Genomic DNA, 24222 nt, shown 5'->3' with positions numbered 1-24222 from the left:
CTTGCAGTGGTTCCTGTATGTTGCAAGACTCGCTGTTGTTATGTGACCCAAAGAGATGACGGGGTGTCCGAGGGGGGACCGGACAGGGATGTTTTAAGATAAACACAACTGTAACTGTGATTGTTAGATTTCTCAAAATGTTTGCTTCACTGTGGTTCCTGCCTTTTTTTTAAAACAAAAACTATTTACAACAAAAAAAAAAAAAAAAAGAGAAAGAAAACGGTCCAGAAGTCCTGCAAAACGTACTGGGGGTCTCACTAGGAGAGGAGATAAATCTCCCTAAGAACTACAACAATGACAAACGTCCCGCGCCTCATCAATTTCCTTTCTTCTCCTGCTGTACCCTCTCTTCACAGCTTCCTTGCCTCCCCCTGCTGTCTCCTCTCTGGCTACCTTGCCCTCTCCCTCTTTCCTCTTCTGCCCCCCCCCTCGGGCTTCTTCTATACCTCCGCAGGGAGTACCTCTAATTTGTGCCCCTCCGCGGAAGTCTTTCAAGGATGGCAACATTCTCCATATTGCCCCTCTATACTCTAGCTCAGCTGTCAAACACTCCTCCGACATCTGCCGCCTCCTTGAAGAACTTGACCGATTACATGGTTCATGGCCAGCTCTGTCATGATCTTTGACCCTCTCCTTCCTGACTGCTACAAGATCCTCTCCCTGCCCAGGTCAAATCGCTCCATAGGGGGTGTAGCCCTGATCTTCCCTGAGTGGATTCCTGCCACTGTTATTCCTACGCAGACCTACTCCTTTTTCGAATGCCTCGTCTGCAGGCTCTCTCTCTTCTAGCCATTCCTTTACTGTGGCTACCATCTATCAGCCACCTGGTCAGATCTCCTCCTTCCTCTCTGAGTGGGCGGACCTCTCCTCTTCCCTCCTGGTCTCGACCACTCAACTCCTACTTCTTGGAGACTTTAACATCCATCTGGAAGCTTCCTGTCCTTCCTCTGGTCTCTTTCGTGACCTCTGCAACTCTCTCTCACTCTCTATCCTCCCCTCAGGCCCCAATCACTCTGCTGGGCACACTCTGGATGTTCTGATCTCTACAGACCTTCCCCTTTCTATCCCTCCCACCACTCCTCTCTCTTTGAGTGATCATTTCTCCTTTCCTCCCAGTTCACTCTCTCCACCCCTCAGGCCAAGCTAACTCCAGCGCTGCCACCTACCTTCTCGGTTGTCAGACCCATGTAGTGTGTGGCAGTTGAGGCTTTCGCTGCCACTTTCTCTCACCCCAACCCCTCCACCTTCGGCTGACTTACACCCTGACACAGCCCTTTCTATGCTCCACTCTGCTATATCTGATACTCTAGATCTTCTTGCCCCTGTCATGAGGATTCGCTTGAAGCCCAAAGCCAAGTGCAACTCCTGGTACGAATCAGACCTCGTCACCCTTAAATGCAAGTGCAAGGTGGCTGAGAGGAAATGGCGTGCTTCCTGTACATCCTCTGACAAACTGGCCTGCCGCCTGCTCCAAAGGCAATACCGACTCTCTGTCCGCACCAAGAAGAGAGCCCTCATCCAAGCCGGCGTCTCTGCGATATCCAACAACTGGCCAATCCTGCTGCTGCCTCTACCTCTCCTGTCCCCTCCCAGGCCCTCTGCACGGCCCTGGCTTCTCATTACATCTCTAAAACTCAGGACATCCTGTCCTCTCCCTCTTCCTCTCCTCCTCCTCCCTCTACTTCCTGCTCATCCTCTGGCCGTTCTGTGGCCACCCCTCCTCCCTCCTTCTCTGCCTTTCCCCTGTTCTCCCCAGACAAGGTTTCTAGACAAGTCCGAACTATGAAAGTCTCTCCTTTGCCACTGGAGTCTTCCCTTCCTCCCTGAAGTGCTCCCTTGTTCACCCTCTTCTTAGGAAGCCCTCAGCCGACCCCGACCCCTCCTGCCCTGCAAACTACCGCCCAATCTCCATCACTCCTTTCCTGGGCAAACTATTGGAAAAGCTGGCCATCTCCCAGCTTAATCTTCACACTGAACTGGTTGGTTATCTCCATGACCATCAGTCTGGCTTCAGAGCTGCCAGAAGCACCGAAACTGCTCTCCTGAACATTTGTGAAGATCTGCTCTCAAACCATGATTCCAATACTCCCTGTGTCCTCATCTTACTTGATCTCTCTTCTGCCTCTGACACAGTCAACCATTCCATCCTGCTCAACCATCTCTGTGATAATCTGGGTATCACCGATCAGGCCCTGGCCTGGCTGACGACCTTCCTCACTGATAGAGGAGAGGAAGGACCTGGGAGGGTCTATCTCGATCTCTACCTGTGGTGTTCCCCAGGGGTCTAACCTCTCTCTCTGGCTGTTCAACCAATACCTGGCACTTCTTGCCCACCGCATTGTAGCTCTCTGCCCCAACTTTCAGTGCTATGCGGACGAAACTCAGCTCATTTTCAGGCTCCCTTCTGCTACCTCTTCTTCTCCTATCTCAGACTGTCTGTCCGCCATCCAGTAGCGGTGCGCCGCGAAAGATCTCTGCCTTAATGCCAGTAAGACTGAGATGCTCCTCATCGGCACACCTGCTCCCTCCTTTCCTATCGCTCTCTAGCCGGCCTCTTTTGGCCCCCTTCCTTCTGCCACCTGTGAGGCTAAAAAACGCGGGTCATCTTCGACCACACACTCTTTCTCTCCTCACATCTCTGACGTCTCTAAGAAATCACACTACCAGCTGCACCTCCTCAGAGGTATTCTTCCTTTCCTCTATTTCCCCCAGAAGCTCACTGTCTCCAGAGCTCTGGTTCTCTCTAGGCCGGACTACTGCAACAGCCTCTTTCTAAATCTGCCTGCTTATACTCCGCGCCCTCTGCAACTCATCCAGAACAGGACTGCAAGACTTGTCCTTGGCCTCAAGCCCAGGGATCGTATCTCTCCAGGACTGAAATCTCTGCACTGGCTCCCAGTGGCAGCGAGGAGTAAGTTGAAAACCCTCTGCATTGTCCACAAGGCCTTGTGGGGCCTGGGGCCTCAATACCTTCAACTCTCTCTTCCTAAATATCTTCCTTCTCGAGCTCTTCGCTCATCCGCCTCCAACTCCCTCAGGGTCAGTCGCTTCTCCAAGCAACAAGTTGGTGGTAGATCTCTTTCTTCGGCTGGGGCCTCCCTATGGAACAGCCTCCCTGCCTCCCTGAAACTTGAGGAGAACCATCTCTGGTTCCGGAAGCTCCTCAAGACACCTTCCTCTGTGCTTCTGCTTTCTCTCCTGCTCTCCCCTGCTGAACTCCTGGCTGAAACTGGGCTGGTCACCTGGCTACCCTATAATCATGGGCCCAGGACCCAACCCCCACCAGCAGACCACCTCACTGCCTCCTGGGCAATCCCTGCACTTGGGGGCTGTTTCTGTATCCCTACAGTCCCCACCAGCTCTTGACACTTGATGTCTGCACTTACCCCTGCACTTGCCACAAGCTGGACGCACTTCTCACATATTGTTTTATTTATGTATTACTGTTGATCCTATGTACTGCACTGTCCCCAGCACTTTCCCTTTCCCCCTCCTCTGCACTTGCACAAGCTCAATGTCACCTGACCTAGTAAGCTCGTTGTCTAGGTCTTCCCTCTGTTCCCCCTCCCTTGCCTCGCCGCGCCTTGAAACACTTGTGTATAGGCGTGTTATAAATGCAATATCATATCACAATTTTGAAGGTTATTTATGGAATATTGCTCCGCTAATGAGAATCATATTTTCAAACCTGCCATATTATAAGACATTGGGACTCATTACAAGTTTGGCAGTATTTTGTTGGTAAATCGGCTGAAATACTGTCAAACAGAATTACCATTACTGCCAATTGGTCCCACAGATTTACAGCAGGATTACAAGTGTTGGAAGTGGTCTAAGTCCCCATTGTATGGAGTCCATAGGGCTCCATGGGGATTTCAAAGGAATAACCTCTGGCAGTGATTCCGCCAATTTTGCCGTTTTATCATGGTAAGGTAGAGGATTTTCCTCCAGCATTTTGCTTGAGGAAAATCTTCCACCTTACAACCAAAGTTGTAGCACAGCTGTGTGGTAATGTGGCAGTAATGCAGTGGTAACAGAGTTACCACTGCATTATCACCGTTTTCTCCCACACGGTCGTACTCATAATAAGGCCCATTATTGTGTTATGAGAAGCTACGATAATGAGGTGATGAATAGGGGGGCGATTCTAATGTCAGGGACCAGAAATGTTCGAATTACTGATGTTAGTTTTGGAGAGGCTATTCTGTAGCTATATTGTGTGCATCAGTATATTAATTAAATACAAATTCAGAGCATGACAGGCAGGCTATTATAGAGATATTTTAAATAATATTCATATACATTACTGTGATTTGGGTAAATAATTTGCAGTGGTCCACATGCAAACTTTGCCGACTTGTCAGGCATATTCGTTAATAAGGAAATGTCCTGTATATTCTCCCCGAGGGTTTGGGCAGGAGTGGATAAGTTGTGGCTCCCATATCTGAGTCTGCAATGGAAAACTCAAACTTTTAGATACCTAGGTACAGACATCCAACATGACGTAACGGTGACCCACAAGCAGAATACCGTAAGAGCCCAAATGGGGCTGGAAGCCTCGATTAAATTCTGGATAAAACTGCCCCTCTCACTGACAAGAGTCACGCTCCTTAAAATGGTGGCTCCCATGCCTGTTAAACCACTTTGTGAATATCCCTTACCTCATACCGACACCCTTCTTCAAGGACAACTACTACATGTATCGGGATTGTTGGCAGATCATGAAACTACAGAAAACACCCTGTCTGCACAAACAATAGACCCATATGTATTTAAAGAGGCACTCTGGTTAGATAACAGTAGGATGCCTGAACCCCACAGCAATTTATGCCAAGGTAAGACGATCTGGACTAGAACCAAGGCGGTTCTCAAACTTGGGGTGCATCAGGGACAATTCCTGACATACTCTGCATTGACGCATGCAATACAAACAAGATGGCCAGACTCCCCAAACCTCACTAAACAGGACAAAGTGCTGGAGCTCCTATATTATGTGTGAGAAGGAGGACATGGGGTGTCAAGGCTATATTAGGGTGTACTGGAAGCCAGACCAGCAGTGGCGACCAAAGGGAAGGGAGCATGGAATAGGACACGAGCAAGGGGTTGACAGAGGCCGAGTGGTCTTGAGCTCTACTATACCCGAAACAGTTTCAAGAAAAGCCAGATTGGGACTCCAAGATGGGCGCCGTCCGGTAACCACTGCGTCGCCCGAGCTCCCCGCTCAGCATTGGCCCTGACGGATCCAGCAGACCCCAGCAGCGAACACCAGCCCTCCCCGGCTGATCTTCCCTTGCTCCGTCGGATAGCCAGGAATCGGGCTGTATCCATGGATGCCCAGGAGCGCAGAGGCTGGGCTCAGCAGTCAATCGGACAGGAGGCGGGCGTGTGGGGAGCGGGATACCCCTCAGTGGAGCTCGGCTGCACCGTTGGGCTTCTCGGCAGCGCGGAGCACTCGTGGCGCTGCTCCCCTGGCGGGGCTTGGAACTTGGCAATAACAGGAGGTGGCGCCGGCAATACTACAGAAGAGAAGCGCCGGGGGCCGCCAGGGAGCACTGCCCATGAGCGGCTAAGGAGGACCCCGGCAGATCTCCCCAGACAGTGGCCCGAGGCGTGGGAGGGGGGGCCTCAGGGCGGACATCACCGGCCGCAGCGGTTACCGCGACCCGAAAGGAGACGGCCCCCGGATCAGGGGGAACGCTGGAGGAGAGCAGTCGGAGGAGCCCCCGGTGCGCCGCGGAGAGCCTTGCTGCTGAGCGAGCCTCCCATCAAGTAAGGAGTGAGGGAGGGGGGACCCCGGAGGGTGTAAGTCAGTCTCACACTACATCAGACGGAGAGGGGGTCTCGCCCGGGGCTCCCCGCCGATCCGGTTGTTGCCGCTTCGGGTGTCTGCGGAGGATTATCCAGCACCTCTATAATTTGTGGACTGGACCAGGCCTCTGGGAACGCTTAGGTCTCCTGGGGCCCTAATAGAGTCGCAGAAAGGGGGCACTAGCTGAAGGGCCCGAACCAGGAGGATCCCATACCACAGCAGGGGGTATTGGCCCCATTGGGCCATCCCCCGCCCTGCCCGCACCCCCCTCTTCTCCACCATTTTTTCAGAATGTCCAGGAATAGGGTCAAAGACCCCCCCACTAGCGGTGAAGAATTCAAAGAAAGTCCAAGAAGGGACTCTTACCAATCTCTGGGCCCGGGAGATGGAAGAGGAGAGGGGTCCCCCTGGAGATGAAGGAGCGGGAGACGACGCAGAGCTCAATACAGGCCCCCCAGGATGCATTAGTTACGCATGGAATGCTCAAACAATCCCTGGGGGAAATGGTTGAAAAAATCACTGCAGCTGGCCAAAGACAGATGGACACCCTAAGGGAGGACTTAGCGGAGGGTCTCACGGAAATCAAGAGAGACATTAACAAAGTGGAGGAGAGGGTGGACATTAACGAAAAGCCATACAAGAGATGACAGAAGACGCACGGAAGACCGAAAACCTCTTGGAGACCCTTGCAATGGCTACCCAAAACCTGGAGTTGCAGGCGGAGGAGTTGGAGAACCGCTCCAGGCGCATCAATATCCGGGTTAAGGCTCTCCCGGAGTCCGTTCGGACCTAGGAACTTGCGCAGACGTTAACAGCCATATTCACGGACCTTCTCGAGGATGAGTCGGGTTTGGATCTTCAATTTGACAGAATCCACAGGTTGGGGTCACCTCGGGCTGAACCCGGTGCAAGGCCAAGAGATGTCTTGGTAGCGTTCCACAGTTTTGTTGCGAAGAAGAGGATTAAGCAAAAGGCCAGGAAGGCGGGAAAAATCACCTATAATGGCTCTGAGATTTCTCTATAACAAGACCTTGCCCAGGTGACGTTGACTAAAAGGAGGCGAATGTCTCCGGTTCTGAAGCATCTGAGGGCGCAACAAATAAAATATAGATGGTCTCGCCCGTTCCGTTTGGCTTTCACCTGGCAAGGCAGGAAACACGAGATAACGACATGCGAGCAAGTTTTAGTTCTGCTGGGTATAGAAGAGCAGCAACCGACAGTCACTGTGGAGACAATACCCCGCCGTAAAACACCCAAGGCATGGGAATGGTCCACAGTAATCTCTAAGCGCCCAGCGAAACATGATCATCCATCGGCTAGTCACAACGGTCAAAAGAAAAGCGCTCAGGAGGCTCGAGATAGCCAACTTGTGACCCCCATTGGAGCCGCCGCGTCACAGGAGGACAGACTCTAGAAAAGCAAGTCCGGGGAGGGCGCTTGTGAAATAAAAAGGGTCACCGTCATGGGCAAGCATTAGTTTTATAATGAGGCAATTGGCGTGGGGGGGGGGGAGAATACCTTGGAATGGGATGGGTAAATCCCGCATTGTTCAAGACTGGGGAAAAGTTAGAGCTTGGCTCTCGTAGGCATGATACGAGGGGGGCAGACTGCCAGTTGAGCTCCCCCAGGGAGGAACGGAGGGAGAGGGGAGTGTTGGGGGGGGAAGGGTGATCACCTCACTGAACCAGGAGAATGGAAACCTTGAGAAACCTATCAACTCTTATAATGAGTTCCCGCCACAGCAATCACCTCAGACCCAGATCAGAGTGCTTGGGGGACACATCCCAGTCCCATCATCACCTGCTAAAATGTGTCAATTGTCAATACTCTCATTAAATGTAAATGGGCTAAACTCCCCGCTCAAAAGGCAAAAAGCGGAGCGGTATGTACGCAAGGAAAAGCCTCATGTGGTTACATTGCAGGAAACTCACATTAGAACCCAAGACTCTCATAGAATTAGAATCTGGGCATACTCTAAGCTGCTACAGGTCACTCAGTCCGTTACAAGGGGGGGGGGGGTCATTGCTGTGTGAGATGGTGTGGAATTGGTGGTTAAGGACTCGCAGCGAGACTCCCAGGGCAGGTACCCGGCAGTGATATTGGAGGGCAGAGGAGAGGTCTATACAGTTGCAACAATGTATGCACCCAACACCGGTCACGACCCATTCATGATAAAACCCATCACTAAATTGAGCAATTTTGCTGCTGGCCGTATCATTTTAACAGGGGATTTTAACATGGCATGGGAGCCCCATAGAGATAGGAGTAGGGTGCTCTGGGGAGCGCAGGGTCGGCCCTCGGGGGACCTAAAGCGAAAATGAAAGATTTAGCGCTGGTGGATGCATGGAGAGAAATTCAGGGAGATGCCCGGATTCACGTTCTACTCCCATGCACATAAAACACATTCACGTATTGATCATGTCTGGGTATCTAGTTCTCTCTTAGGGAAGCTAATAGACATCTCGCTAGGTCCCATCTCTCTTTCAGACCACGCCCCAGTCCTCCTGGCAATCACTAGACCGAAGGAGCCCCCGGGCTTGTGGAAATGGAGGTATCCTACCACTATCTTTAAAGATCCTACTCTGGCGAGGGAGGTTGAACAAGAGCTTGAAGACTTCGTCAATTACAATAGCTGGGAGGACACCTCGCCCCAGATATGGTGGGATGCCCTTAAAGCCACGATTAGGGGGAAAATCATAGCGATTAAAGCGAGAAGGGAAAGGGGGATGCGTCCGGAGGAGGAGCGATTGGCCCACCGGTTTAAGGAAGCAATGGTACAGATGGCTGCGAAGCAAACGAGGGCTATTGAAAGAGAGTTTCGCATTCTCAGAGCCCAGCTGAACCTCATCCAATCTAGACAAGCAGAAAGGAACGTGCTTTGCCTGCGGCAAAAATACTATGTTAAGGCAAACAGAACGGATCGCCTGCTGGCCAAAATGCTCTTTCAGAGAAAGGGATAGAACGATCTTGAAAATTAGGCAAGACGGGGCCCAGACGCACACCTCTAATAGCGAGATAGAGAGGGAGATCTGCAAATTTTACACCAATCTATATACCTCATGCAACCCGGATCCTGGATCACAGGAGAGTTACGTAAAAAGGGTCAATCTCCTAGCTATAACGGAAGAAGACAGGGAAAGGTTGGAAAGGGAAATAACAGCAGACGCGGTCAGAAAGGTGGTGTCTACCCTAGCAATCAATAAAGCTCCGGGTCCAGATGGGTTTGTATCTGAATTTTATAAGATGCATAGGGAATCCCTGATTTCCCACCTCACTAGATTGTTTAACCACATAGGAAAGACTGGGGTTCTGCCAAGGTCAATGGAGGAGGCAAAGGTGGTTCTTATACATAAGAAAGGCAAGGATCTGATGCAGTGTGGGGCGTACCGCCCGATCGCTTTAATAAATGTCGACGCCAAGCTATACGCTAAGGTGTTGGCGTCCAGATTGGACCCCATTATGCCCACAATTGTCCAGACAGATCAAACAGGTTTCATAAGGGGTCGTCAGACGGCCGATAACGTAAGGAGGATAGTTCACCTGACAGAAAAAGCACACAGGAAGGGGGTTCCGGCTTTCCTCCTGGCAATAGATGCCGAAAAGGCGTTCGATCGAGTGGAGTGGAGCTTCCTCTTCGCCACGATGCATAGGATGGGGTTTGGTCCTAAATTTATAGATCGGGTAAAAGCCAATTATCAAAAACCGACCCTTAGACTTGCAATTAAATGGGAGTATATCCGGTCCGGTACTGGTAGAGCGAGGTACTAAACAAGGCTGCCCACTCTCCCCACTGCTGTACGGTCTCCACTAGGAGCCTTTTTTAGCAGCAATCAGGGAGGCGGAAAATATAAAGGGTATACCGTTTGGGGGGCAAGAGCACAAAGTAGCCGCCTTTGCAGATGATTTGCTCCTTACGTTGATAGATCCAAAGGTATCTCTCCCAGTGCTATGCGATGAACTTAATCAATTTGGACAAGTAGCAGGGCTCATGATGAATCCAAGCAAATCAGAAATACTCAGCCTGGGGTTAACACCATCCTCGGAGAGATACATCAGGGACACCTACACCTTCAGATGGGCCGCTAAGCACATTAAATATTTAGGAGTGTATCTTACCAGGACACTAGGAGATCTTTTTAGGGCAAATTATGTTCCTCTGATACAGAAAATTAAGTCAAAATTGGTTGACTGGGGTCCCCTAGGCATTTCCTGACTGGGACGCATTAATGTACTAAAGATGGTGGTTCTACCTCAGCTTTTATACCATTTCACGGCCCTCCCAATCATGCTCCCACATAGCTTCTTCAGGGCATTACACAAGATCACTAGCAGGTTTGTATGGAACCAGAAGAAACCGAGGTTGGCAGCATCTCTCATGAGGACCGCTAGTCACCGGGGGGGAATAGGCATCCCGGACTTTAGGGCGTACTATCTAGCAGCACAAATCAGAATTATTAGAGACTGGCAGAAGGATGATCGTAACAAACCTTGGAGATCAATGGATACAGCGGTGGTGGGGGGAACACTGGAGGGAATGCTTTGGAAGCCAAGGGCAGATAGAACTCCTCAAATGTATGCAAGCGATATTACATCGACTGTGGGGAAAGCGTGGGACTTGGCAGTGAAGGGATCCCATATCACCACATTTCCCTCCCCATATACTCCTATATTTGAATATCCACTATTTACTCCAGGTTGTAAGAACATTGGTTTCGATGCATGGTATCAGGGTGGATGTCGGATGCTACGGGACATGTATCAGGGCGGTACAGTTAAGGAATTTGAGAGGTGCAAACGGGACTTTAGTCTAGATGAGCGACACAGATATGGGTATATACAATTACGACATTGGCTGTCCCACTCAGAGATGTGTCAAGCAGGCACAAGATTGCTAACGCCCTTCGAGAAATATTTGGATACTCATTTGGGGGATAGGGACTTCACGGCGTCCATTTATACACATATAAAGGAAGGGGAAGATCCCCCACCCAGAAAATACATGAAGAAGTGGCAGTTAGAAACGGGGGCAGATATCGGGGATCCAGAATGGCAACATTTGTGGGCTCAAATACCAGAATTAACAAGGTCCCTCCAGATTTGGGAGATCTGGCTAAAGTTGCTGGGCCAATGGCATCTAACCCCAGTTAGACTAAATAAGATCTATCCGCTATCATCCCGGGGTTGCTGGAGAGCATGTGGGGGAAATGGCACATGGGCTCACATATGGTGGGAATGTCCAAAATTAGATATGTTCTGGGGTCATATTCGGCAGGCTGTGGTTCACACTCTGGGGAATGTGGGGGGCAAGAATCGAGGCCTAGACATGATAGGCTTGGGCAGAATTTTGGAAGATATTCCCACCAAGTCCCGCCGCAAGGTTTATGTTATAATGATGATGTCGGCGGCCCTGGTGCTAGCGCGTCGATGGAAGTCCAAAGAACCCCCACAAGAACACGAATGGGTGACCAAAATTTGGTCGGTGCTAGCTATGGAGTGGCTCACTTATTCAATACAAGGGGACCATATGAAATTTAGGTTGCATTGGGCTGATTTGATAAACTATCTAAAGGAGGGGGCACGCAGAGCATGGTGCCCAAAGTCGATGACGCTGCTTGGAATTGTAGAACCACAGGAAGAGTCAGAACTGTAAGCGGAGCGCCCCGAGAGCGATTGGGAAACGAGTACAAGTTGTGCTGATTCTCCTGGTTCGGGGTGGGAGAGGTTGGGGGAGCGTGAGGGGGGGTGAATTCTTTATAAGTTTAATGTTTTTCTGTTGTTGTGACCATAAGAAATGCAAATAAAAATCAAGTTGAAAAGAAAAGCAAGATTGAAACTCACCCAACTCTATGTCCTGCACAGGGAGTATATGACACTGCAGCTACTGTCGCACTTCCAGGGCTCGAAAGAGGTGGGATGTCCGAGATGTGGGGAAAAGGAAGCAGGAATGGGACACATGTTTTGGAGCTGCCCAGTAGTACAGGGGTTCTGGCAAGAAATTGAATTGCGGAAGGGAGGTATAATTAGATATAGATGGAGTCCGGAGGCCTGCCTATGGAGCATCTTCACACATCCAGAAACACCCAGAGCAGAAAATAAGCTAATAGACCAGGCCGGGGTACTGGCAGAAAGGAGAATTGCCATGGCATGGAAGACGAAAGAGGGCCCTTGTATAAGTAGGTGGTGGGAAGACTTGCAAAGGTGGTCGGTGGCGAACCCTCAGAAGACATAGCAACCTGGAATACCTTGGTGCACAACCTGTTTGGATCACCCGATGACAGACCTCCCTGAACTCTTATGGACACTAAAAGCCAGGAAAAAATCAATTATGGACATTGGAGAGAAGAAATGCCAGTGGTTCTTAATCAATAATACTTTCAGCAGCGGAAGTCAGATCGCAAGCCAAGGGTTTAAGTTGTTGTTTGGTTGGGGTGTTGGAGGGAGGGTTGAGAGGAGGGTGGGAACGGGGTAGGCCGGTTTTAGGTTAAAAAATAAAGTTATGTCGACTGTATAAAGGAAATGTCTGATGATAAAATATGGAAAAAACAAATACACATTTAAAAAAAAAGAATTTAAACAAAATGTATTGAAAAATAAAATGAAGTTGGTAAAAAAAAAAAAGAAACGGGCTGACCACGAATACATATCAAGGACTAAACAAAACAGTATATTTAGATCTCCTGGAGGAGATTTTCGATATTAGGTTCATAGCACATAGGGTAAATACTGTATATAAAAATGACACAAAAATATTTAGCACCTTACCGTGATACTTTCTTTATCACTTGGATGCAACATAAAGTGAACTTCCTGAAGGCTCTGGAATTTTTTTTTCTTGCTAGTTTTGCACACTTTAGAAATCATTAATGAAGCAACTACATCTTTTGGAAAACCTAAATTTCCAGTTCCTATTGCTGGGAAAGTAATTGATTTCAAATTCATCTCATTGGCAAGCTTCAAACAATCTTTGATGACATCTTCAAGGGCCTGAGAGAAGTAGAAAGAATGGTATTAGCAAACATAATTTTGTACACATTTATATTTTGCAATATAACTGATCCATTTCAATGATGGGTTATGGAAAAACTATTTTGCCTTCTTACCATTACAAACTGCATCAGCATATTATAATTTACTGTTTAATCATCTATCAGATAGTCTCCGGCTTCAATGAAGATCATTTCTATCACATCATCCCGTCACAGCCAACATAACAAATATAACAAATGCAATTCTTACACAAGAGATACAAAATAAACAACAAAAATACCAGTAATAGTCTTTTTGAAACTTTAATCACGTTTAGAGTTGCATGCTTTGCATGGTACGGTGTGTAGTGTTTGAACTGGAGTATCACAAGATAGGCATTGACAGAGGCGTTCATGTCAAACTAAACATATCCTACATATATGGCTACCCAAAATGCTCATCCAAGCCAATGCCCCTCAGATGAAACAAGTTACTTACCTGCAACTGTTGTTCTCCAGCATGGGTCTGGCATGGAATCACATGCTGATGAATATTCCCCGTCGTCAGGCTGGGAATCCTCGGTAAAGAAAAAAAATCAGTTATCAGTTTCGTTTCTGATCTGTCTTTCTTAGTAGTAACCAATCACTGGTATCTGGGTCATACTGCCACCAGCCAATGACCCTGCTTTTATGCAGAAAGAGACCCATTCATACAGCCTAGCTGTCACTCACACAGTGGAGTGGTCTTTTTGGCGGGAGACCCTCCAGCCTATCAGGTTAGAGTGCAACCTGAGTTGCTGTGGCAACTCTGTCCGGGGGTTCTACTCCCCCTCCCAAACAACTGACCCACCCCATAATCGGTGGTGCCAAGAGGAGGGCTTCTTGGCAGAAGCCTGCCAAAAAGACGAACAAAGGATCCCCGACCTGGGTTAGGAAAATGGAGTAAGACTCGAGAAAGAAGTTTTATCAAAGTTCTGGCAAATAAAACCTACCGGAGTAAAGTTAATAATAAAATAAACCAGCGGTATGTTAGAGGCTGTCAGTAAAAGTGGTAGCCTCGAACAATGGGAAAATCCCATAGAGAAATATTTGCAGTTGAATATAAAAAGGTAGTAACCACTGCCACCAGCCAGAAACCTTGTAGAGGGGGACTTTAAGGTACCCTCTCGAAAATGAACATAGGGGAAAAACTATTAACCCCTTCCAGTACTTCCATATTAAGATGGGGTGTACTGGTTAAGTTTATAAAAATCGACTAGTAAAGTCAATGGGGACTTTACATGCCCTGGGAGACAGTAGTCAGTCCCAGGGTATGGAGTCTATGTTTGGGGGTCGCTACGACACCCCTGTGTCACTGCACAGAGCGTGCTGTGTAACACATGTGCATAAAGATGGTTCCTATGGGTGAGAGAAAAGATCCCATAGGCATTAAACACAAAAACAGCCTAGAACACATAGCAAAAATGCCTAAGATTGGAAAAAAGAGTCACTCTTAGCAGGTAAAAAGAAACAAACCCTTCAAATCCAGCAAAGCTGCTGGGGGACTCTATAGGTAAGGGAAATTAGCCATGAAATGAGAATTCTCCCTAACAGTCCCAGATGTCATCTAGCAGCGGCACCGCGAGGACCGTCTTCCTCTTGGCCTTGCGCCGTTGGTAGAGGAAGCCTTCCTTCTTCTGCTCTTCGGGGCAGAGCTGGAAAAGCTAGGATGCTATGGCAATCAACACGTGGAAGGAGCCAATTTCGTCAGGCGGTCGCCCCCAGGGATAGGGGACGGCGACAAAGGCTGAGAGGGCCGTGAGGGCTGAAAAGGCGGGGCCGGATGAATCCTCCTCCTCTTGTTTGGAGGGCTTCCCGATGGGCCCGGCTCTGGGTCATCCGTCGGGTTAGAGGCAATCTCATCCTTATCTCCGTGCATAAGGATTGGATTGCGATCAAAATGGCCTCCGAATTGTCCTGCGGCTCAGGCTGCGACGGGCGCAATGGTTCATCCACTGGAACCTCGTCGGCGCCACCCTCGCTTTCGTCGTCCTCCTCGTCAGGATCCTTCCCGTGGGACCGGGCCTCCCCAACGTTCCTGTCGAGGCCCTCCAAGACTTCAACCAGCTCCTCTTCGGTGGCTGTGTCTGTAATGGCCACCGCCCCCCCCTCTTTTTCCACCAGGGTCTTCACGGTGGTCTTCTCGATGGGCTGAAAAGAGGATTCCCTCCGTGGTGGCAGGGAAACTCTGGGCCCCGAGGTCGCCTCCAGTGGGGTAGCCTCCACAGGCTGTGCCAGGGCCGTAGCAACTTCCTCGATGAGGCCTTAGCCGGGTGAATCAATGCCTTCACCACCTTGTGCGTGCTTGCGGCCTTCACCTTGGGGGGAGGGTCACTGCCTCGCTCCCCCTTGGCTGGTTCCTTCGAGATCGACCGGGGCCTATCCAGAAGCTTAGCCGGGTTCTCGGATTTCCTCTTCCCCGAGCCAGAGCGTTGGCTCGTGGTTGATGGCGCCAGTGAGGAAGCGCCCTGCCTGGCAGCCGAGGAGCCCGACCGCTCGGCACTCCCGGACTCGCGGTGCTTTGCCTTCTGTTGGGCCCCCGTCCCCGAGGCGCCCTCACAGGACTTAGAAGACCGCTCAGACTTCTTCTTCTTCTTCTCACCCGACGGGCTCTTGCCTTCCAGGCAGTTGGCGAGACGGGTCTGACGATCCCTCATAGTCCAGTCCGGCATGTTCGTGCAAACCGTACAGTCCTTCTCCACGTGCGTTTTGTCTTCATGGAGGCAGTAGAGGCATCTGGAATGCTCGTCCCCCTTGAACACATTCTGCAACTTGCATCCAGGGCAGTTTCTGAACAGCTTGGATCCGGGTGTCGAGCTTCCCTTCTCCTGTGCCATGTCCGCGAGGTAGGCCTCAGCAACTTCTGGAATCCTCCAAGAAGCATAACTCGACGAAAACTTCACCCTTGAGGGGCATAGAAAATTCCGAAACGGGTCCCCGTTGATCGGAAGTAGAAACGGTGGAGCTTGAGGCTCGATTTAACCGAAAAATGAGATAAATCTCTTTGAAAAAGCGCAAAACGCAGTAAAAGCTCGAGAGCTATAGCACGAGGACTCCCAACACTTGAACGTGCGGTAAAAATCTGAGGATGGCTGCCAGGGGCTGGGCTTAGGGAGAGGGCAGTCATTGGCTGGGGGCAGTATGACCCAGAAACCAGTGATTGGTTACTGCTAAGAAAGACAGATCAGAAACGAAACTGATACAGATTTTTTTTCTTTACCAAGGATTCCCAGCCTGACGGGGAATATTCATGAGCATGTGAATCCATGCCAGACTCCATGCTGGAGAAACATTGTTTTCTTACCTGTATATTATCGTGGGGTGAAGTGTGTTTAGCATATTTAGTGGGGATGACTATAATTACTATTTTCTAATTCACTGCAAAGCACCACCATAAGGCAGGCCAAAACCATTACTAATGGTAAGAAAAGGGTGCTGTGAACAGAGAATAAATGGTTGTCATGGCAGCTGCCAATGCTCTGGCATTAATCCGCCAAGCTACTATTTGTTCTTTTCAGTTATCTTCCACAATATTTACCAATAATGGGGTGTTTCACAATATATGTGCCAATCATTAGTGTTGTAACATATCACATGTCTGCAACTTACAAGGCTGGACCAACACAGTGATCTGAGTATTTCTATCCTTCCTTGCCCTGAGGACTTGTCCAACGAGCTCATAAGTCATGCTGATGACTTAACAGTGATGCCTCTCCCAGACAGACTGTGGACGCCCACTGAAAAGAGCCAAAATCAGCACCAGGCTAATAGCAGGGAGCGAGAGATCCAATAATTGATACGTCTTGGCCACAAACATGATTTTCTTTTAGCACCAAAGAAGTGATCTGCTGGAGGGCATGGCAGTATTGTGGAGTGGAGTGGAGTGCAAGTGTGTTCAGTAGGCGGTCTTTCATGGAGTTTAGGTTTGTGCTACATCACACAAGCCTTTGTGTCTTATATGCGATAGCCCTTCAGCACTTTTAGTCGGGTTTGTCAGGCGGCTTTCTACAAAAGTAGGGTCGGGGGGTTGGGGCCTCTGTCTGTGTGGTGGAGGCACTTGGTGTCAGCCCAGCAGTTGAAGGTATTGATAGAGTAGTTTTTATGCCAAAAAAGAGGGCAGCGTTAATGGCAAATCCATCACTAACCTGAAATATCCACTTTGTTAATGTAACAAAACATATGAGAGAGGCAAATATTTGATATATATTATTCCAGCTCAAAAAAGGGTTTCTTAGAGCTGACACCAGATAGTTCAGTCAATATTGCTTTGGTCTCACAGCCTCAAGCAACACGTTTGTGCCAAAATCTAGCATGGAAAAGAGAGGCACACTGCACAAGTGTATTTCTACAGGTAATCTATCTAATTTTAATAAATTTGGTCACACTTTAATGATTGCTGAGTTTATTGAAATAGCAAAAATAAAGTTGGGCAAACATTTACTAACATGAGGTCGCCCGTAGAAATAAACTGGAAACTTTCATATTATTCCCGTTTCACATGAATAATATGGAGGATAGTGCTTTGGCTCAGCTTTTTTGCTACTATTCGTTTTCTAACATAAATCTGGACTGACCTCTGGGCTTTGTGTGCATCACTTAAGCAGTGCCCCATACAAATTTATAATGTACGCAGCAAGTCCGTTCTGGACGAGGTCTCATGTGAGCAGGCTGAGACCGAGGACAGGAATACGGTGGCCGGAAATTTGAATCTAAATGAGAAAAATCAAGTAACCTCTGCTGGAAAGCATCTGGTAGCAACTGCAGCTATTGAGCCGTTGGGAATTACTGGGGCATTACAGCCCCGGTGGACCGGTAATTCCGGTGCCGGCATTCCGTTACTCCCCATTCCTGTGGAGTCCCATAGGACTCCATGGGAATGGGGACCGCAGAAACACCGGCACCATGCAGTAATGGTGCCGATGTTTCAGTGTCCGTCTGCGGCCAAGTGGCGTCGGACATGGCAGGTGTAACGCCACATGGCCACAGAACTCGTAGTTACTGAGAAAGGAATAGTGTGCTCCACTCCAAGGATACATTATTTGAATGTGAAAGAGTTTATATTGGCCTTTTTAGGTCAGGAGGCATTCCGAGAAGTCCCCTTAGATCCAGAAGTATTTTTGTATGGAGTGATTGTTTTATTAATGTGGTTACCCAGGTGGGTAGGTAAAATGTTGAGAATACCTGAAGAGTTTTTGTTTAGACCAGAAATACCTATGGATGATGGACAGGTTATCCGCCTACAGTTAGAAGCAGCAGTGGCCAGAAAAGAAAGGGTGGTTGTATATGGGACAGATGAGGGAAGAGGATGGCGAGCAGTGATAACCCTCAGTGAAGGATATAGGTAGACAGACAAGGAGCTTTTCAGGGATGAGATTATTAGGATGATAAATTAGTATTTTTCATAAATCTCACTTATTGGATTAAAGTGGAGAGCAGAGAAATACTGCAGAGAATGGCAATAGGGAAAAAGAAACCGTCATTTCTCCATGAAGATTTAGAGAAAGTGGCCAATATTTTATGGATTTATAGTCCATATGACGTAGGTCTATTAAAAGGAGTAGGAGCAGTTAAAATTAAGCTTAAATCAGGAGCAATCTTGCCACGAGCAAAGCAATATCACATGCCTAAAGAAGCGGATGGAGGTATATTTGAGACTATTTCCGCTTTAATGAAGCAGGGAATATTGGTGCCATCTGAGTCACCATGTAACACGGCTGTGTACCCAGTGAAGAAATCAACTTGAGGGTCATGCAGAGTTACTCAGGATGAGTTACTCAGGATCTCCGTTCCCTAAACAATATTGTTGAAGCAGAGTTTCCTTTAGTTCCAAATCCTGCTACAATATTATGCAACATCCCATCTAAGGCCAAATATTTTACAGTTATTGATTTAAAAAACGTGATCTACTCAATTTCCTTTGCTGAGGACTCACAAGATTTACTTCATTTTCATATAGAAATATATGCCTGAAACATAAGAGTTTGCCTTAGGGGTACTTTGAGTCCCCTTCAATCTTTTTTTTTAAACTTTATTTTTTGGTTTTCAACAGGTAACAAGTAACAACCTTACAACACCCAAGTGGGTGCAACAACAACTGCGTCTCCGGTGCCCCACCACCCCCCTCTCCACATAGCAGTTTCAGCCAGAAGAAATAATACTGTCGTGAGTGCACTCCTATTAGGATGTGGCCGTAGTTAAATCGTCTAGTTAGGTCATTCAGGAAGGGCTTTGAGCTTGCGTTGAGGCGGTATCATTATCAGATAAGGAAAGAAGGTAAAGGATGTATGGTCCCCAAATATCAGGAGGGCGTGCATGCAGGGGTAGTGTTCTGATGAATTCCGTTACTACATCCTGACAGTACATGACATCGTTCGACCAGTTCGCCAGGGTGGGGGCAGGTCCCCTCCCCCATGTTAGGGCCACTCTCCTACGTGCTATTGTCAGAAGAGTACCTGTATGTTTCCTCACCCCGGGGAGAGGTGTCTCGTCAGTCCAAGCAAGGCTATTGCCGGGACAGGTGTGGGTTCCTCTCCGATGATTGATGGTATTGTCTGCAGGTCCAAACAACAAGGGGGGACTGTTGCGTGAAGGATTGGTCACTAGGTTAGATTTCCTAGTCCAATGTCATGATGCCTGCCCCCTGGGAAACCAGACCAGGCCCAGCAGCCCCGGAAGCAGGCATCACGCCATTTGGAGCATGCCCAAAAGCCCCAGCTAGGGGCTGTTTGGGTGCAGTCCTGGCGCCTTTGGCGCCAGGCTCATAAGGACAAAGTCAGTCCTGGCGCCATAGGCGCCAGGCTCATTAATGATAACTTACCTAAAGCAGACCATGCTGCTTACTCACCTGATACAGACCATGCTGCATGAAGACCTAAGCCAAATGAGGCTTAGGAGGGACTATTTTAATGCAGGGACTATTTTCTTACCTGGGTGGGGCAGTGGAAGACGCCCGGACAGCCACACGTGCTTCGCGTTATTCTGCAGTAGCAGCGTAACGCTCACCGTGCCTGCAGCAGCTTCCAGTTTTCAGCCACACCCGTCTACACTCCGGAGCTTCTGAACCCTGCAAGGAAAGCAGAACGAAAGGTTAGAGCAAGAGTTTTATTCATACTCACCTGAATCCTGCATCTTCCGACTTGGACCTGGAAGAAAGAATCCATTAGACGCTCTTGCCGCGCCTCCTGCAACGCCGCGCTGAACTCACCTGTTGCCATTTTCAGCATTCCTTCACGTGCATCTTCAGTTCGCGGCCGCTCTTCATCACCTATGGACATAATAACAATAAGGTGAGCAACAGAGAGTTATCTAAGACAACAAAGGCAAATATTAAGACTTACTTGAGATCACCGGGGCTACTCACCTAATCTCGGGTCGGCGCGACCTCTTCCGCATCTCTGCCGCACCCCGGCCCCTATGGGGAAACATTCCGCTACAGACTTACCCAGTTGCGGTAAACGCTTCAATCCACGGATCTTCCTCCGAATAGATGCCTGAAAAGGAAAAGACCACAGGTTAGAGCAAGCTTCCCTCTTTAGTCCGAAACAGCTTTTATAAACACTTACCTGCGCATCTCTGGTTGCCACGTGAACTCTTTCCAGATCCATAAGGGCAACCTTGGGGAATTGGACAGAGTGAATTCAAGACGTTTTGAACTCTTTATAACTATTACCTCTACGGAGTCAACACCGTCTGCAACTCGCCAACTTCCCACACCAGTGAGGCAACTGGTCATCCTCGCGCCCCTGCACTTGAAGCAGGATGGAGAGTTCATCTTTCCAGATTATCAGGTGAGAATCTAAAGGAGTCCCAAAGTAATTCACAGGTGGTTAATTCCCCCGTTCTGCATTACAGAAGAGTATTCATACGAGCCACACAGACCAAGCTGGGTGGCCTGGTCCACTCCGTCATCTCGGCGCTCCGTGTATCACTGGAAGAAGTAACATCAGGCCGGTCCAGATCAACGCCCCCGTGGACACCAGGTGAGCGTAACATCCAACCTGTTTTCAAAGAAGTTCATAAATGCATTCCAGGCAAAGAAACACCATATCAGCCTTGAATTTGAAAAAATACAACATATTATTTAGGACAACATATAGTGTTAGAACATTCAATATAACAATCAAAGGGAAAAAAACAGGAGAAAACAACAAGTGGGGCCCAACTCATAAGGGCACAACAACATATACAATTTTTTGAGGGATCATGTATATGAGAATGTATACAATAAACACAAAATGAAAATATTTGAGAAAACTATTACTTGAAAAGTAAGCATATTCATACAAGATGCTTGAACAAAATAAACACAAGACATAGTGAAGTCATCGGCTCTAATCGGCCGTTATCTGAAAAAGACACACTTACGTCTGTAAAATATGCGCGTGAAATCTATTTGCCTCCTTTTCAATGATAAAGCTGTCTTAAACCCAGACCCTATTGTTAGTCAGAGAGACTGGGTTATGATGGGAGGAAGGAAATGGATCCTTCTTAATGTCCTAGAGTCAAAATTATTCTTTGTCTGGGGGCCATTGTCTGCAAGACTTGTGACCAAAAACGTGATACGGCGGGGCAGGCCCATGCCACATGAAGGAAGTTTGCTTCTGGTGCGCTGCATCTTTCAAAGAGGGCCTCCATTTCCGGTCGTTGTATGCTTTTTTTGGCTGGTGTGTAGTAGGTCTGATGGAGGAAGTTGAAGTGTGTCTGTAAGTGTCGTGTATTTAGCGCTATTCTGTGCGTTTGATGGAGGATATACAACCATTCGTCGGCTGAGAATCTTGTTGAAAGCGATTTTTCCCATCTCTTTGGGCGAGTATTTTGCAGTGCCGTTGTCTGTCAGCAGGGATTTGTGTATCATTGAGATCAGTTTTCCTTCTCCTTGAGCTTGGATCGTATTGTGCAAAAGCTGCCAGGTGGGAGGCTGTTGTGGGAAAGTTTGAAAGACTGTTTGTAGGGTGTACCGTAGTCCGAAGTACACAAATGTGCCGAGGGATGTCTCACTCTCTTTTTCCCTGGCAGCTTAGGGTGTAATAAATGTTTTGTCTATGAAGAGGTCACCCATGGTCTGCAGTTCCAGTTTATCTGCCCATTGGTGGAAGACCTTCTCAGCCGTCAGCAGGATTCCCGTTATGAACTTAATCGGTAGTAAGGGAGAAAATCTAGTGCGAACGCCATATTTCTGTGCTAGTTTCTTCCAGATTGCATACATGGTAAGGACCACCTTCATCATGGTTGGGGGCACTGGAAGTTGGCCCATGATCACTGCCCTAAGTAAGTTGGGGGATGCCAGTGCTCGTTCCACTTGCATGTGTGGTCTAATGAAGTGGATTTTATACCAGTGGCTTAGGAACTGAGCCTGGGCCGCCCAGTAATATCTCTCCAGGTCCAGGAGCGCCAAGCCACCCTGTTGCGTCGGTAGTATGATTGTTGTGTATGCTACCCTCGCTGGTTTACCTGCCCATATAAGTTCGAGGATCAGGCTCCTGATTTTCTTCAGAAAGGTTTGCGGTAGTAGCAAAGGTATGTTGGCAAATAGATATAGCATTTGAGGGAGAACCACCATTTTGACCAGCGAGACCCTGCCCCACAGCGTTAACGGAAGCGTTTTCCATCTCTGTATGCGTGCTTGGAGGGATCCCAGCGCCTTCTCTTAATTGTCCTTGGAAACATCTTGCTGACTACGGGACATTATGTCTTCCCATGCAAACCCGTAGTCGTCTGCAAATTTTAATGTGTTTGGTGTTAGGGGGGAATATCATTGACTTCGATTGATTAATCTTCAGGCCTGATACCCTGCCAAATTTGATGACTTCGCGCATGATGGGGTTTAGGTTTGTGTTTGGGACTCGAATGAAACGGACAACATCATCTGCGTAAAGGGAGATTATTAATTTGTGTGGACCGAGAGTGAGGCCTCTTTGTAGTTGCCGGGAGGGGAGTCCCGACGCCAGGGGTTCCATGATTAAAGCGAAAATTAGGGCAGAGAGTGGACAGCCTTGTCTGGTTCCCCGCTGCAAGTTTATGGGCTTGGATTTTGTGTTGCCAAGGATAATGGATGATCGGGGCTGGTTGTATAGGAGAGAGATTAGTTTAATGAAGTAGTTCCCCAGTCCCATCTGTGTCAGGGCTGCAAAGAGATAGGGCCACTCGACAGAGTCGAAGGCCTTCTCAGCGCCGAGTAGCACCGCAATTGCTTTTTGCGAGGGGTCAAGTGCTTCCATCATGCCGAACATTCTTCTGATGCCAAATGTCATGTTTTGCCCGGGAACGAAGCCTGCCTGGTCTCCCAGTACTAGGCCCGGCATGAATGGGAGTGCTCTAGTTGTTAGGATTTTTGCTAGTATCTTGTTGTCTCGATTAGTGAAATTGGCCTGTAGGAGGCGCAGTCCTCGGGTGGTTTACCCAGTTTGTAAAGCAGGATAACATGGGCTTCATGAAGGGTCGGCGGTAGGATCCCGTTATCAAGCGCACCCTCGTACACCTGCAGGAGCAGCGGGGCGACTGTTTGCATATGCTTTATAGAATTCACTGGTGAGGCCATCTGGGCCGGGGGCTTTAGTATTGGGTAAGCTTTTGATGGCCTGTTGAATCTCTTCTAGGGAGATAGGTTGATTTAGAGGTTCACAGAGCTCTCTCTCCACCTAGTAGAGTTCGGTGTCATCCAGGTATGCCTGCAGGGCTTCGGCAGTACTGGTGTGTCGAGAGCTATATAGTTCCTGGTAGAAAGAGTGAAATGCTTTAATGATTTTGTCTTCTGTGTCCACCAGTGTGCCTTGAACGTTGCGTACTCTTTCAACCTGAGTGGGTTCCCTGTCGGCAGTTATTAGACGAGCCAGCAGGGTTCCAGGTCTCTGACCCTCCCCATACTGCCGGATTTGGTGTCTTCGGCCTAGGAATTTCAGCTCCCATTCCGCTAGGGTGCCGAATTTTAGAAGTTCTTCTTTGAGTTCTGCTTGATTCCTGGAGTTATCAGTGTTGGAGCATTTAAGTTCTAGGGCCTTCAGTTGGGCCTCGCTTGTGGTGAGTTCTCACCTAATTAGTTCAAGGAGCCCGTTCTCCTTTGCGATGCATACACCCCTTATGAAGTATTTTAAAGTTTCCCAGAGTGTCCCCGCCAACGGGACAGAGTCATGGTTGACCACCATGAAGGCTTCAATTTATTCTCTTAGTTCTCCTGCAAACACTGAGTCTGCTAGTGAGCCCGGTTTGAATCTCCAGTGGGGTGTGTTTGGCCTAGTTGTGGGGAGCTCACACTCTAGAACTACCAAGCTACCATGGAATGGTCGGAAAGGGTTCTGGGGAGAATTGTACACTGTCCCCATCAGAGTGGGCTCTGTGATGACACAAGGGGGTAGTCGATTGTCGAGCTTGTGCCATGTACGGTTGAGTGGAAGGTGTACTCCTTCGCTTCCC

General features: G+C 48.6%; 1 protein-coding gene across 1 annotated transcript in view; it reads right to left on the bottom strand.

Annotated features, from left to right (window-relative positions):
* LOC138489066 (protein mono-ADP-ribosyltransferase PARP14-like) overlaps positions 1-24222 on the bottom strand; it is a 1172404-nt gene that overhangs the window by 746916 nt on the left and 401266 nt on the right. The window contains exon 9 of the mRNA XM_069616631.1: positions 12572-12793. Coding sequence (XP_069472732.1) covers positions 12572-12793 — 222 coding nt within the window. The remainder of the gene's footprint in view (positions 1-12571; positions 12794-24222) is intronic.

This window comes from Ambystoma mexicanum, chromosome 9 (assembly GCF_040938575.1).
Source record: "Ambystoma mexicanum isolate Mex_15411 chromosome 9, UKY_AmexF1_1, whole genome shotgun sequence".
NCBI lineage: Eukaryota > Metazoa > Chordata > Amphibia > Caudata > Ambystomatidae > Ambystoma > Ambystoma mexicanum.
Note: the sequence above shows the minus strand (reverse complement) of the source record. Positions and strands in the feature narration are given on the sequence as shown.